At 39.2% G+C, this 17,382-nt stretch overlaps 1 protein-coding gene across 5 annotated transcripts in view; it reads left to right on the top strand.

Moving 5' to 3' along the window:
* LOC128695150 (1-acyl-sn-glycerol-3-phosphate acyltransferase epsilon) overlaps window positions 1-12,611 on the top strand; it is a 64,697-nt gene extending 52,086 nt beyond the window's left edge. For all 5 annotated transcript variants that reach the window (XM_070091368.1, XM_070091367.1, XM_070091370.1 and 2 more), the window contains 2 exons: window positions 849-972; window positions 11,744-12,611. In XM_070091368.1, the coding sequence (XP_069947469.1) occupies window positions 849-972; window positions 11,744-11,978 (359 nt within the window). In that variant the 3' untranslated portion in view covers window positions 11,979-12,611. The remainder of the gene's footprint in view (window positions 1-848; window positions 973-11,743) is intronic.
* Window positions 12,612-17,382: the final 4,771 nt, after the last annotated feature.

Below are 17,382 nucleotides of genomic sequence, written 5' to 3'. Positions count from 1 at the left end.
AATGTTATGAATAAAAAACTGGCTGTCATAGCACTAAATGAAACTAAGCTAAAAGGGGTGGAAGAATTTCAACAGGAAGGGATTACTGGGATTAGGTCAGGTGTATCTATGAGAATTGGATCAAGGAAAGAATAATGATATTAAATGACGAAATAGGGAAAGGAAAAAATGTGTCAACAAGAATTATGTGGGTTGGAATAAATGTGGAAATGTGAGAGGTAGATTATAGTAGTTGTATATACACCTGAGGGGTGAGAGGTGTGTAGAAGAGGGAGATTTTAAGAGATGTTTAGTGAATGTAGGGAGTTTTAGAGCCAAGTGAGAAAATTATTTTTCAGGGATGCCTAAATGCTACAATAAATGAAATGATCATAGGTGGTGTAGTAGGTAAGGTTGGAGTGCCAAAGTAAATAAAAATTGGGGGTAGTTAATTAATTTGTGTAGAAAAGGGTTTGGCATTAGATAATATTTAGACCCTGTATTAGTAGACATAAGGTTAATAAACTTAGGGATGTGCATGTTTTAGAGTTAAATATAATTGCTATTTTTTCTGATCTCTTATTTGTACCTGTAATTTAACTATTTTATTGGTTCCTGACATCTTCAGCCTATTGTGAATTATTTCATTTTCACTCCACATAAAGTCCCAGAAATTAATTATCATCAAACATGTTTTTTTTTTTATGTTGGTATTGTACAGTACAAGTGGCATTGCATGTAAAAGCATTATTTAACGTGTTTAAATATAAAAATCTAATATTGATCATATGTGACTAAGATGTTTCATCTATTAAAAAAAATTTTTTTTTTTAGAGCATCCATTTAAGTTTTTTTTTTTTTCCTTTCAGAATTTCTGATGGGAAAGTGTAAAAAGGTTCACATTCATATTCGACGAATCCCTATGACAGAGGTGCCACATGAGGAGATGGCACTCAAGTCCTGGCTTCAGAATCTTTATATAGAAAAGGATGAGTAAGTATAAATGCCTCAATGTATATATATACTCAGGACTTGGGAGAAAAATTAGCTGTAAAATATATTAAGGAGCACTTCTGAAACATCTGATCTCCAACCTTGTAAGAAATGTGAAGAGCAAGTGTACACACGTACACACACATACACACACACACACACATACACACACACATACATACACATACATACACATACATACACATACACATACACACACACACACATACACACATACACACATACACACATACACACATACACACATACACACACACACACACACACACAAAACTCGCTGAGACAATAACAGACACAATCTTCCCAACAGGATATCAGATCCTGAGGAAAGATAGAAGGAGTAGAGGGGGAGGAGGGGTTGCACTGCTCATAAAACACCAATGGGGATTTGAGGAAATGGAAGGCATGGACATGATTGGAGAAAGAGACTACATTGTAGGTACAATTCAGTCCGGAGAACATAAAGTAGTCATTGGAGTAATGTATAACCCACCACAGAACTGCAGGAGGCCAAGAGAGGAGTACGAAGAAAACAACAGGGTGATGGTGGACACACTGGCTGAGGTGGCAAGAAGAGCTCACTCGAGCAGAGCAAAGTTACTGGTAATGGGCGATTTCAACCACAGGGAGATCGACTGGGAAAACCTGGAGCCACATGGGGGTCCCGAAACATGGAGAGCCAAGATGATGGATGTGGTACTTGAAAACCTCATGCATCAACATGTCAGGGACACAACCAGAGAGAGAGGGGAGGATGAGCCAGCAAGACTGGATCTTGTGTTCACCCTGAGCAGTTCAGACATCGAGGACATCACTTACGAGAGGCCCCTTGGAGCTAGCGATCATGTGGTTCTGAGTTTTGACTATATAGTAGAGTTACAAGTGGAGAAGGTAACAGGAACTGAAGGGGACAGGCCAAACTATAAAAGGGGGGACTACACAGGTATGAGAAACTTCCTGCAGGAGGTTCAGTGGGACAGAGAAACGGTAGGAAAATCAGTAAACGAAATGATGGAATATGTGACAACAAAGTGCAAGGAGGCAGAGGAAAGTTTTGTTCCCAAGGGAAACAGAAATAATAGGAAGACCAAAACGAGTCCTTGGTTTACCCGAAGGTGTAGGGAGGCAAAAACTAAGTGCAACAGGGAATGGAAAAGGTACAGGAGGCATAGGACCCAGGAAAACAAGGAGATTAGTAGAAGAGCCAGAAACGAGTATGCGCAGATAAGGAGGGAGGCCCAGCGACAGTATGAAAACAACATAGCATCGAAAGTCAAATCTGACCCGAAACTGCTGTATAGCCACATTAGGAGGAAGACAACAGTCAAGGACCAGGTGATAAGGCTGAGGAAAGAAGGTGGAGAACTCACAAGAAACGATCAAGAGGTATGTGAGGAGCTCAACACGAGATTTAAGGAAGTATTTACAGTAGAGACAGGAAGGACTCTGGGGGGACAGACCAGATGGGGACACCAACAAGGAATACACCAACAAGTGTTGGACGACATACATACAGATGAGGAGGAGGTGAAGAAACTGCTAAGGGACATCGATACCTCAAAGGCAATGGGACCGGACAACATCTCTCCATGGGTCCTTAGAGAGGGAGCAGATATGTTGTGCGTACCACTTACCACAATCTTCAACACATCCCTGGAAACTGGGCAACTACCTGAGGTATGGAAGACGGCAAATGTAGTTCCCATTTTCAAAAAAGGAGACAGAAAAGAGGCACTAAACTATAGACCTGTGTCATTGACGTGTATAGTATGCAAAATTATGGAGAAGATTATCAGGAGGAGAGTGGTGGAGCACCTGGAACGGAACAGGAGTATAAATGCCAACCAGCACGGATTCACGGAAGGCAAATCCTGTGTCACAAACCTTCTGGAGTTTTATGATAAAATAACAGAAGTAAGACAAGAGAGAGAGGGGTGGGTTGATTGCATATTCTTGGACTGCAAGAAGGCCTTTGACACAGTTCCTCACAAGAGATTAGTGCAGAAGCTAGAGCATCAGGCGCATATAACAGGAAGGGCACTGCAATGGATCAGAGAATAACTGACAGGGAGGCAACAACGAGTCATGGTACGTAATGATGTATCACAGTGGGCACCTGTGACGAGCGGGGTCCCACAGGGGTCGGTCCTAGGACCAGTGCTATTTTTGGTATATGTGAACGACATGACGGAAGGGTTAGACTCAGAAGTGTCCCTGTTTGCAGATGATGTGAAGTTAATGAGGAGAATTAAATCTGATGAGGACCAGGCAGGACTTCAAAGAGACCTGGACAGACTGGACACCTGGTCCAGCAAATGGCTTCTCGAATTTAATCCTGCCAAATGCAAAGTCATGAAGATAGGGGAAGGGCACAGAAGACCACAGACAGAGTATAGGCTAGGTGGCCAAAGACTGCAAACCTCACTCAAGGAGAAAGATCTTGGGGTGAGTATAACACCGAGCATGTCTCCGGAAGCACACATCAATCGGATAACTGCTGCAGCATATGGGCGCCTGGCAAACCTGAGAACAGCATTCCGACACCTTAGTAAGGAATCATTCAAGACACTGTACACCGTGTATGTCAGGCCCATACTGGAGTATGCAGCACCTGTTTGGAACCCGCACTTGATAAAGCACGTCAAGAAACTAGAGAAAGTACAAAGGTTTGCAACAAGGTTAGTTCCAGAGCTAAGGGGAATGTCCTATGAAGAAAGATAAGGGAAATCGGCCTGACGACACTGGAGGACAGGAGGGTCAGGGGAGACATGATAACGACATATAAAATACTGCGTGGAATAGACAAGGTGGACAAGGACAGGATGTTCCAGGGAGGGGACACAGAAACAAGAGGCCACAATTGGAAGTTGAAGACACAAATGAGTCAGAGAGATAGTAGGAAGTATTTCTTCAGTCATAGAGTTGTAAGGCAGTGGAATAGCCTAGGAAATGACGTAGTGGAGGCAGGAACCATACACAGTTTTAAGACGAGGTTTGATAAAGCTCATGGAGCGGGGGGAGAGAGGGTCTAGTAGCAACCGGTGAAGAGGCGGGGCCAGGAGCTAGGACTCGACCCCTGCAACCACAAATAGGTGAGTACACACACACACACACACACACACACACACACACACACACACACACACACACACACACACACACACACACACACACACACACACACACACACACACACACATATACACACATACACACATACACACATACACACATACACACATACACACATACACACATACACATACACATACACATACACACACACACACACACACACACACACACACACACACACACACACACACACACACACACACACACACACACACACTGCATTTTCTTGGACTGCAAGAAGGCCTTTGACACAGTTCCTTACAAGAGGCTAACACAAAAGCTAGAGGATCAGGCATGCATAACAGGAAAGGCACTGCAATGAATCAGAGAATATCTGACAGGGAGTCAACAGTGAGTCATGATAGGTGACGAGGTGTCAGAGTGGGTGCCTGTGATGAGTGGGGTTCCATAGGGGTCAGTTCTAGGACCTGTGCTGATGTTGGTATATATGAATAACATAACAGAAGGGATAGACTCAGAAGTATCCCTGTTTACAAATGATGTGAAGTTAATGAGGAAAATTAAATTGGTTGAGGATTTGGCAGGACTACAAGGAAACCTGGACAGGCTACAAGCCTTGTTCAGCAACTGGCTCCTTGAATTCAAACCCGCCAAATGCAAAGTCATAAAGATCGGGGAAGGGCAAAGAAGACCGTAGACAGAGTAGTCTAGGTGGTCAAAGACTGCAAGCCTCACTCAAGGAAAATGGTCTTGGCGAGTATAATACCGAGCACATCTCCTGAGGCACACATCAGTCAGATAACTGCTACATCATATGGGTGTCTGACAAACCTAAGAATAGCGTTCTGATACCTCGGTAAGGAATCGTTCAAGACTCTGTACACCATATACATCAGGCTCATATTGGAATCCACTCCTGGTCAAGCACGTCAAGAAATTACAGTGCAAAGGTTTGCAACAAGACTAGTCCCAGAGCTAAGGGGATTGTCCTACAAAGAAAGGTTCAGGGAAATCGGCCTGACAACACTGGAGGACAGGAGGGTCAGGGGTGACATGACAACGACATATACTGTGAGGAATAGACAAGGTGGACAAAGACAGGATGTTTCAGAGAGAGAACACAGAAACAAGGGGTCACAAATGGAAGCTGAAGACTCAGACGAGTCAAAGGGATGTTAGAAAGTATTTCTTCAGTCATAGAGTTGTCAGGAAGTGGAATAGCCTAGAAAGTGACATAGTGGAGGCAGAAACCATACATAGTTTTAAAACGAGGTTTGATAAAGCTCGTGGAGCAGGGAGAGAATGGACCTAGTAGCAATCAGTGAAGAGGTGGAGCCAGGAGCTATGACTTGACCCCTGCAATAACAAATAGGTGAGTACACACACACACACACACACACAAAAGCAGACAGAAAAGAGGCACTAAACTATAGACCAGTGTCACTGACGTGTATAGTATGCAAAGTCATGGAGAAGATTATCAGGAGGAGAGTGGTGGAGCACCTGGAATGGAACAAGAGTATAAACACCAACCAGCACGAATTTATGGAAGGCAAATCCTGTGTCGCAAACCTTCTGGAGTTTTATGATAAAGTAACAGAAGTAAGACACGGGAGAGAGGGGTGGGTTGATTGAATCTTCTTGGACTGCAAGAAGGCCTTTGACACAGTTCCTCACAAGAGATTAGTGCAGAAGCTAGAGGATCAGGCAAGTATAACAGGAATGGCACTGCAGTGGATCAGAAAATACCTGACAGGGAGGCAACAATGAGTCATAGTACATGATGAGGTATCACAGTGGGTACCTGTGATGAGCGGGGTCCCACAGGGGTCAGTCCTAGGACCAGTGCTATTTTTGGTGTATGTGAATGACATGATGGAAGGGTTAGTCAGAAGTGTCCCTGTTCACAGATGATGTGAAGTTAATGAGGAGAATTAAATCAGATGAGTATTAGGCAGGACTTCAAAGAGACCTACACAGGCTGGACACCTGGTCCAGAAACAGACTTCTCAAATTTAACCCCGCCAAGTGCAAAGTCATGAAGATCGGGGAAGGGCAAAGAAAACCGCAGACGGAGTATAGCCTACGTGGCCAAAGACTGCAAACCTCGCTCAAGGAGAAAGATCTTGGGGTGAGTATAACACCGAGCATGTCTCCGGAAGCACACCATCCAGATAACTGTTGCAGCATATGGGCGCCTGGCAAACCTGAGAACAGCATTCTGATACCTTAGTAAGGAATCGTTCAAGACAATGTACACCGTGTACTTCAAGCCCATACTGGAGTATGCAGCACCTGTTTGGAACCCACACTTGATCAAGCACATCAAGAAATTAGAGAAAGTGCAAAGGTTTGCAATAAGTTTAGTTTCAGAGCTGAGGGGAATGTCCTATGAAGAAAGGTTAAGGGAAATCAGCCTAATGACACTGGAGGACAGGAGGGCTAGGAGACATAACATACAAAATACTGCACGGAATAGACAAGGTGGACAGAGGCAGGATGTTCCAGGGAGTGGACACAGAAACAAGGGGCCACAATTGGAAGTTGAAGACCCAGATGAGTCAAAGGGATGTTAGGAAGTGTTTCTTCAGTCATAGAGTAATCATGAAGTAGAATATCCTAACAGGTGAGGTAATGGAGGTAGGAACCATACATAGCTTTAAGATGAGGTATGATAAAGCTCATGGAGCAGGGAGAGAGAGGACCTAGTAGCACTCGATGAAGAGGTGGGGCCAGGAGCTGAGTCTTGACCCCTGCAACCACAATTAGGTGAGTACACTCTCTCACACACACACACTCACACTGTCACTGTTTCTGTCTCACACACATGCACGCATAGCCAGGAGTTGACTCAACCCCTACAACCTCATATAGGTGAGTACATATAAATATGATGTGCTTTCATAAAACCTTCACTAGGGCATAAGAATTTTTTAGTTCCCTGAACTGTTATTTACTTTTGTATTTCACTTGAAGCCGTTTATACAATTTAAAATGTTTTCCTCATGCATTAGACATTTTAGAATATTTCATTTATATTACTATATGTATATAAAATATAAGAAGAGCAGAGTATATGGAGAGTAAAAGAAAGGTGAAGAGAATGGTGAGAGAGTGCAAAAGGAGAGCAGATGATAGTGGGAGAGGCACTGTCAAGAAATTTTAATGAAAATAAGAAAAAATTTTGGAGTGTTAAACAAGTTAAGAAAACCTAGGGAAAGTATGGATTTATCAGTTAAAAACAGAGTAGGGGAGTTAGTAGATGGGGAGATGGAGATATTAGGTAGATGGAGAGAATATTTTGAGGAACTTTTAAATGTTGAGGAAGAAAGGGAGGTGGCAATTTCATGCACTGGCCAGGGAGGTATACCATCTTTCAGGAGTAAAGAAGAGCAGAATGTAAGTGTGGGGGAGGTACGTGAGGCATTACGTAGAATGAAAGGGGGTAAAGCAGCTGGAACTGATGGGATCATGACAGAAATGTTAAAAGCAGGGGGGGATATAGTGTTGGAGTGGTTGGTACTTTTGTTTAATAAATGTATGAAAGAGGGGAAGGTACCTAGGGATTGGCGGAGAGCATGTATAGTCCCTTTATATAAGGAGAAAGGGGACAAAAGAGATTGTAAAAATTATAGAGGAATAAGTTTACTGAGTATACCAGGAAAAGTGTACGGTAGGGTTATAATTGAAAGAATTAGAGGTAAGACAGAATGTAGGATTGCGGATGAGCAAGGAGGTTTCAGAGTGGGTAGGGGATGTGTAGATCAAGTGTTTACATTGAAGCACATTTGTGAACAGTATTTAGATAAAGGTAGGGAGGTTTTTATTGCATTCATGGATTTAGAAAAGGCATATGATAGAGTGGATAGAGGAGCAATGTGGCAGATGTTGCAAGTATATGGAATAGGTGGTAAGTTACTAAATGCTGTAAAGAGTTTTTATGAGGATAGTGAGGCTCAGGTTAGGGTGTGTAGAAGAGAGGGAGACTACTTCCCGGTAAAAGTAGGTCTTAGACAGGGATGTGTAATGTCACCATGGTTGTTTAATATATTTATAGATGGGGTTGTAAAAGAAGTAAATGCTAGGGTGTTCGGGAGAGGGGTGGGATTAAATTATGGGGAATCAAATTCAAAATGGGAATTGACAGTTACTTTTTGCTGATGATACTGTGCTTATGGGAGATTCTAAAGAAAAATTGCAAAGGTTAGTGGATGAGTTTGGGAATGTGTGTAAAGGTAGAAAGTTGAAAGTGAACATAGAAAAGAGTAAGGTGATGAGGGTATCAAATGATTTAGATAAAGAAAAATTGGATATCAAATTGGGGAGGAGGAGTATGGAAGAAGTGAATGTTTTCAGATACTTGGGAGTTGACGTGTCGGCGGATGGATTTATGAAGGATGAGGTTAATCATAGAATTGATGAGGGAAAAAAAGGTGAGTGATGCGTTGAGGTATATGTGGAGTCAAAAAACGTTATCTATGGAGGCAAAGAAGGGAATGTATGAAAGTATAGTAGTACCAACACTCTTATATGGATGTGAAGCTTGAGTGGTAAATGCAGCAGCGAGGAGACTGTTGGAGGCAGTGGAGATGTCCTGTCTAAGGGCAATGTGTGGTGTAAATATTATGCAGAAAATTCGGAGTGTGGAAATTAGGAAAAGGTGTGGAGTTAATAAAAGTATTAGTCAGAGAGCAGAAGAGGGGTTGTTGAGGTGGTTTGGTCATTTAGAGAGAATGGATCAAAGTAGAATGACATGGAAAGCATATAAATCTATAGGGGAAGGAAGGCGGGGTAGGGGTCATCCTCGAAAGGGTTGGAGAGAGGGGGTAAAGGAGGTTTTGTGGGCAAGGGGCTTGGACTTCCAGCAAGCGTGCGCGAGTGTGTTACATAGGAGTGAATGGAGACGAATGGTACTTGGGACCTGACGATCTGTCAGGGTATGAGCAGGGTAATATTTAGTGAAGGGATTCAGGGAAACCGGTTATTTTCATATAGTCGGACTTGAGTCCTGGAAATGGGAAGTACAATGCCTGCACTTTTAAGGAGGGATTTGGGATATTGGCAGTTTGGAGGGATATGTTGTGTATCTTTATACACAACTGTTGTATTCTGAGCGCCTCTGCAAAAACAGTGATAATGTGCGAGTGTGGTAAAAGTGTTGAATGATGATGAAAGTATTTTCTTTTTGGGGATTTTCTTTGTTTTTTGGGTCACCCTGCCTAGGTGGGAGATGGCCGACTTGTTAAAAAAAAAAAAATTACTTATTACCAAACCTCTTTCTACACATAGCTCAATTAACCCTTTGACTGTCGAAGGGCCAAATCCTGAAGTTGCTTCTGGTGTCGCAAAATATTCGAAAAAAAAAAAAAAATTATTTTTTCTTATGAAATGATAGAGAATCTTTTCCCGATTGTAAAGATACCAAAAAAACGAAATTTGATGGAAAACTGACGGAATTACGCTCTCGCGAAGTTAGCGACTTCGGCGATATTTAAAAATCGGCAATTTCGCCCACTTTGAGCCCTATTTTCGGCTAATTCCGTTATTCCAGTCAACCAAACTCTATTTTTTCTATCGATTGAGTACAAGAAACTGCCCATTTACCGATTTCAACTACCCAATAACATGGTCAGAAATTTGCAATTTGGCCAATTTCACGAAAATTAAAAAATACGACAATTTCAAAATAAGGTCCAGAATGAACAATGCAGACATTCCTGGCTCTAAAATAACATTTTCTTTGTTCATCAGTCATGTCTCCAGGTCCCCGTGATATTACTCTTGCTTTTTATTTTGAAATTTTATTCAAACAAAAAAATAGAAGATTTACTGTTATGCAGACTACTGCAATACTGTAATAATTGTAAAAATTACATCAACCCATTCATGACTGCGTATTAGAATGGCTATTTGGACATTTATTGGACAATGACATCATTTGTTCACTTTTGAACATCGGCAAAAATCAAACATTTCCTGTACTTTGTGCTCCATTTCCAGGTTCTTTTTATAGTAAAATTAATCAAAATCACCTCCATTTCTATAATATAGTTTCCATTCTATCAAATGAGACCAAGAAAACGAGAATACAACCACAAATACTATATGAAAATAGACCACAAAGTCGGGATTTTAATTAAAAAAAACGGTCGGAGTTTTTTTTTTCTCATTATGCACTGCGTGCTCCAGGATTTTTTTTATGTGGTGCACACTGACCACACAGACCCATTCTCTCACATGTGGGCCTACTAGCTTTCTCCTGCCTGATTTGAAGCCGCTAGAATTTATGAGTATATATACGTCAAACACGGTACCTCGCAAACGTATATATACGGCCGCGACAGTCAAAGGGTTAAAGGCTCCCCATTTTCATTTACCCCTGGCACCCCAGATTTACCTACTACTCTCTCCACAACATTTTTACCCACTTTAGGATTGAAATCCCCAACCACAAGTACTCTCACACTTGGTTCGAAACTCCCCATGCACTCGCTCAACATTTCCCAAAATCTCACTCTCTCCTCTACACTTCTCTCTTCTCCATGTGCATAAATGCTTACTATAACCCGCTTTTCACATCCAACCCTTATTTTACTCCACATAATCCTTGAATTAATACATTTATATTCCCTCTTTTCCTGCCATAACTTATCCTTCAACATTATTGCTGCTCCTTCTTTAGCTCTAACTCTATTTGAAACCCCTAACCTAATCCCAATTATTTCTCCCCACTGACACTCTCCCACCCCCTTCAGCTTTGTTTCACTTAAAGCCAGGACATCCAGCTTCTTCTCATTATAACATCCACAATTATCTCTTTCTTATCATTCGCACAACATCCGCGCACATTCAAACCTCCCACTTTGACAGTTTTCTTCTTTCTTTTTAGTAAGCTATACGGGAAAAGGGGGCATTGACCCCCGAAACTCTCTCCAGGTAAACTCCAGGTATTCCGAAATTGGCATCTTTTGAAATTTGTGTGAAATTGGCAAAATTGCTAAATTCTGACCACTGTACTGGATAGTTGAATTTCATAAATGAGTGGTTTCTTGCATCCATTCGATAGAAAAAATGGAGTTCTAGCGAAATATTCATGTTTTTTGTCGACTAGTACAGTGAAATTGGCCGAAAATGGGGCTCAAAGTGGGCAAAATCGCCGATGCGTAAACATCGCCGAGACCGCTAACTTTGCGAGAGCATAATTCCGTAAGTTTTCTATCAAATTTCAAACTTTTGGTGTCTTTATGATCGGGAAAAGATTCTCTATCTTTTCATAAGAGAAAATAATTTTTTTTTTTTTTAAATTTGGCCGACCCTGAGAACGAGTTTCGGAGAGGGCCTGTCGACCCTCAAAGGGTTAAATATAAAAGGTAAAAACTTTCTTCTTTCAACACCGGCCGTATCCCACCAAGGCGGGGTGGCCCAAAAGGAGAAACGAAAGTTTCTCCTTTTACATTTAGTAATATATACAGGAGAAGGGGTCACTAGCCCCTTGCTCCCGGCATTTTAGTCGCCTCTTAAGACACGCATGGCTTACCGAGGAAGAATTCTGTTCCACTTCCCCATGGAGAAAAACATTATGATCAAATGTTATTCTTTTTTCTGTAGCACTTGCTAAATTAACATTAATATTAATTATTTTTCCTTTCAACAGATTGGCAGAAAACTTTTTTACCAAGGATAATGAGAAAAGGGCAACTGTGCAGAAAAGGTTAGGTGGTCATGTTTCTCGTCTTAGTATTTGGTCAACTTTGTCCTCATTTCTTTTCTTCACTGTCCTTACTGTGCCCTTTATCTGCACCAAAATTGGTCGTCAGCTCTACCTACAGCTGATAGTGTATGGTACTCTTGGATCCTACGGCTGGCTAGCTGTTCGATCTGTTTGTTAACTTTTTGCAGACAAATTAAAATGTTTTCCAATAAACTAAGAGTATTACACAATATTGTGAATGCAAGCCTTTGCATACTCATAAGAAAAGCAACAATGAGCAGTAACAAATTGTTAGTACTGTAAATGACCAAGGATTTATGATAACTGAAAATATGTACCTAGAAAAGGGATAATTAAAGTATTTTGGTAATAAATCATGATTTATCTACCAAAAATTTTCTCATTCAGAGCTTCTTAAGAAAACATTTTGTAATCACAAAGATAAATTTAGAGTACGTATGATCATACATGTATATGAATTTAAATTGTGGCATAATTAGTTTGCTATTAAAGTGCTAAAAGACCACTTATATGTGCAGTAGTAAGCCATTAGTTGTATGTATTTAAAAAGCAAAGGACCATATATGTCAGACCCGAGTACATTACTGCCTGTTATATCCTCTAGGATGACCACCGTTTAAATATAAAAGCTAAAAACATTATGATCAAATGTGTTATTCTTTTTTCTGTTCAAACAGTATCATATGAAGATGAGAGGTAAACATGATAAGTTGTATTTCATTCTGTTCTAATATTATGCAAGATGTTACTTTAGTTAAATCAAACCCTTGTTATAAAGGTTAATTTTCTATGTGATTTTTGTTTTTCCTTAGGTAAGAAAGGCTTTGCACAAGATAATAGTGCAGAAAATTACAAAATACAGTGGAGCATCTACTGTCTGTTATCAGTCCTTAAATATCTTCAATATTTCCGTTAGGGACCAGTTGCATCAGTCAACACTAAGCGCTTTACCCACAAGGGTCATATCAGTTGCATCATAGATGGGTGAGTGTAAGTTTGGGATTGTTACCAGCAGAGTTGACATTGTTGATAACACACTTTGTCATTTAACATTCAACAAGATTACTTTGATACTGGTGAATGGCTCTCAATCCAAGGAATTGGCAGCACCTTTCTTTAGATCAAACCTGATTGCTTCATTCTCCAGATGCTGTATGAGCCTCCATGAATTTAGCATTTCCAAAAGATTGTAACATAGAGCATGGGCAAAAAGTTAGCACATTATTATATACAGTAATTATAAAAATCCTGTTATCCTATACCTAAAGGGTGATTTTGGCTGAAGGGTAATTTAGCTTTATCCTCCTCCTATTTCTTCTACTTTATTTACTAAAGTTCTTAAAAATCAGACAAGCTTAAGTGTAATGTTAACCTTGAAAGAAAAAGTAAAACCAGTGGTGGTAATGGGGAATGTGGTGTCAGTCTCCAGTACCCACCTGATCCCTCCAGCCTTGCTAGTGGAGTATTTTCATTATTTTTTTTTTATTTTTTAACATCAGTTATCTCCTGCCAAGGCAAGCTCATTAAACATTGTTGGTCAGTTAATAGGTGTGTCTTGTTTCTCTTGAACTGTATATAATAAAAAATGGTTCTGTACAAACAAATTTCACATAGTTTTTAATTGATATGTAATGTTTAATACATTAGATTAATACTGGCCCGAAATATGACTGGAAGGTGGAGAGTCATTGTGACTGTGTTGGAGATTGGCCAGTGTGAGGAATTGACCTCTTCATCTGAAGACTAAGGAATTATGAATCCTGTTGGACAGTGCATGACTTGTAGAGGGGTATTAGCTTCATCTGGCAAAGAATCTGAAAGAAAATGGCTTCTGTTAGATGTTGGCATGACATGTAGAATGACCAGCAGAGAAATATTTATCTATAGCTCAAGATTTCTTTTTCAAAAGTCATTGTTGTAATTCTGCTTTCTAGAGCTATGAAATTTATTTGGATCCCATTCTGTAGAGAGCTGAGTTGTTTCAAGCTTAACTCACTTTAACAACTCCAGCATAATGAATTTATAAGGGCTTTGATTAGTTTCTACATCAACCAAATAAGGCTGATTTAGACACTACTGTACATTACTATAATATACATATTTTGCACTAGGGTCTCTCAGCTATCTTTTATAATATACTAATTAATCATTTTGGGGCTAGACATAAACATTGTAGATAGTAGATGTTCCACTTGAGTATTTCTTGGTGTTACTATTTAACCATGAGCATTACTTTTAAATGTAATGTTAGATTGGATTACATAACATCGGTATTAAAGATCTTAGGTTGAGAAATTTGATTTTAGATACAGTACAGTAATTTATATTTATTTTAATTTATTTAATTTAAATTTTGTTTATGGAGGTAACACCCAGCCTATAGCACAGCCTTTTGCCTTCACTTTTTACACTTAAGACTTGTAGAAAAGAATAGTTTGCACAAATTAAACTTTCAAAGTTTAAAGTAAGAATTCTAACACTAGAATATATTTTCTTCTAAAATATGGCAGGGAATGCAGAATGTTCTGCAGTATCTACCTTCAAAAGCTACAAATCCAAAGAATTGGAGCTACCCCTCCCCAGCTTTGGATTAAATCTAGTTTCTGCTCATTTCCCAAGTGCTGTATAACCCCTATGGGTTTAGTTCTGTCCCATATTATACTACTATTACTCTGCAAGACTTGGAAATCTCTGGCTATCTTTTCCTGACAACGGAAATAAGATGGTTTTCATGTATAATATGTACATTAGGACTCCTTAGAATCTGGAAACATATAATTTTCATAATAAGCAGTTAACTATACTTTACAGCCAAGAAATGGAGAGTATTAATTTTAGCATTTTCATGCATTAATAAAAAAAAGTGTATTTCATGTAATCCTGATTGTGTTCAATATACAATAGTACTGATTTTCTTTCCATGTGGTTATTTCCATTTATCCATATTGTATTTTCATATTTGTCTGGTACTCAGTCAGGTTTTTCTTTTCCTCATCATTGTACTTATTTGTATAAATTCATGATTAATTTACTTGAAGTAATATAAGGGTTGAAGAGGCAGGTTCGGTGGGGTTGATAATATACTAGGCTTTCTAATTCCACTTAGTGATAAGATCTAGTATTGTACTTAAGAATTTCAGACTTTAATTTTTCCTGCATAACTGATCAAGCAATTATGGGCAGATGTAAACGAGATGTAATGACAGTTCTCAATGTGTACACCCAGCCAAGTGTTGTTGGTTTGAATGTGGGTAATAGTCAAAATTACAAGATAGCCTAAGCCTGCAGAAATGAATGTGGAAAATAATCACAGTATTATATAAAAATAGTTATGATGAATAGGTGAGAATAGTTAAGTGTAACAATGCATTAAGTGATGTACAGACATGAATTTTGTATTTTTTTTTTTTATTGACCTTGGTGCATTACTAGCTTCATAAAAGAAAATAGATATTTTCATACAAATGAAACTGAGGAGCAAATATTTTTCTTATTCTACATATGTCATGCAGATTCTGGAATTATCTATTGTATATTCTCCAGATATAAGGATTTTGTATAGGGGGTATAATAATTAATATATTAAGTATATCTATATACACACTAGTACTCAGCATGACTTAAGGGTAGTGTGGTGGAGAGTAACTGCAGTACTGTAGTACCAGAGGGTCTGTGGGTCAAGAGGTGTGACAATGGCAGAGATGGGAACTGCAGTGTCTTTCTCGTGAGGAGCACTTGAAAGCTGAGTGGTACTTGCCTGTTCACATTTTGCAGCTTTTAACATAGGAACAACAATTTTTATGAACAGTGGGGCCATTTCTATTGAACTGTTTTGTAGGCCTTCATTGAGGCTGTTCTAGGTACTAGGAAAGAGTTTAGGGAGAAACCTAGATTCTCCTTGCTTTTTTATTTTTCCAGATGTTCTCTAGCAGAGATTGTTAAACCTACCAAAGTGCCAAAGAACTAGATATTGACCTCACTACAAACATTGACTTTTTTAATAATTAGAATAAAGAGAGGCAAAAGGATCACCAATTTTGGAAGACCATAAAATAAATTTCATGTAGGTTATAGAAATTGAGACGCCATTATAGGAAAATAACAGTTAACAGCTTTTCTTAATAGATTGAAGGTTTTTCTACAATTCTACTTAAAAAATCAGGGTTTTTTTCTTTAAGTAGCCTTGAGAACATCAAATCCCAACATGGAAACATTAACCAAGTAATATTAGCAAACTGCATAATCTAGACAGGAATTTTCTGCAGTGTCTTCAAGGGGCGAGTTAAGTATTTGATGTGCCAAGGTATTACCTTTTTAAATTGCTGTGCCTGTTGATCCAGTTGGAAAAAATGACAGCTTTGTACACATGATTTGTGGACTATTGTTGATTTTATTTTAGTATCATTTACAACTCTTAAGTATTTATCTGAAATAGACACTGATAGCAGGAAAACTTTTATTAGCATTTCGCCGAAGGCTAGGCTTTATCGAATGAAACATTAATAACAGGTTTCTCTGCTGTTTGTATCTTTATTTCCACTTTCTGATTTATTCTATTATTTATCCAAGTGTTTAGCTTGTAAAGCTCAAGACTGTGATGGGATGTGTGGAAACAGTGTTATCCTCATTTGTAATCATTTGGTTGCTCCAAGACATGAGGCTGTCACTGAAAAATTCATTTGTGGAAATTCAGACATTAGGTAGAGTTGCCTGTGCTGGGAAAAGGGGTTAGTGGTTGGGGTATGTGTATATAGTACAACATATACAGTATTACAGAGTGTTTTGGTAACCACGTTGCCTCTTTCCCATTGAGGCTTATAACCCAGTGAACAGTGCATAATTTTCTTTTCTTTTTGGCAGTTAAACAGAAAAAGGTATAGAAAGCACTTTAATGGAAAAATTACAGGTATATCGGCTAATAAGGAACGCATAGGAAAGTAAATGTGTACAGTGGAACCTCGGTATGCGAGCTTGATTCATTCCATAAGGCTGTTCGAGTGCCACTTTGTTTGAGTATCGAACAAGTTCTTCCCAACCAATTTTCTGTTTGGGTGGCTGTTATCACTAATCTTCGTAGGCCCCATGGTTACTTACATATACAAATAATACAAAAAAACACCAAAAAATGCGAAGAAACACAAAATAGTTTACAACGAAGTTCTGGCAGGTCGTATTTGTTTGGTAGTGCTGAACTTTGTTCGAGTAGGGAGCTGGTTGTATACCGAGGTTCCACTGTATATAGATTACACAAGTTTGTAACATTTATTTATTATATTGCGTGTTTTTGACAAAGAAAAGATCAGTAAGCCTACTGGTATGCAAAACATTTAACAGGCTTTGTCTCGCACTTGTATGACAAAATGAATTAGATTTCTGTCTAGCAGCCTTGGGAATATGAAAAGGTTACAGTAGTGGTAAAAATTAGTTCAGGGAAATAAGGCAATCAGCATTGCAAACAGCACTTACTAGATGAACTCCATAAAAAAAAAATCAATCCTACCATCACTAAATAATAGGTAATACAAGTTCAAGTGATTGCTTCTGTATTGAAAAACCAGCAT

The sequence above is a fragment of the Cherax quadricarinatus genome, chromosome 35, assembly GCF_038502225.1.
Source record: "Cherax quadricarinatus isolate ZL_2023a chromosome 35, ASM3850222v1, whole genome shotgun sequence".
Lineage (NCBI taxonomy): Eukaryota > Metazoa > Arthropoda > Malacostraca > Decapoda > Parastacidae > Cherax > Cherax quadricarinatus.
The sequence above is the reverse complement of the archived record's forward strand: the minus strand, read 5'-3'. Positions and strand labels throughout refer to the sequence as shown.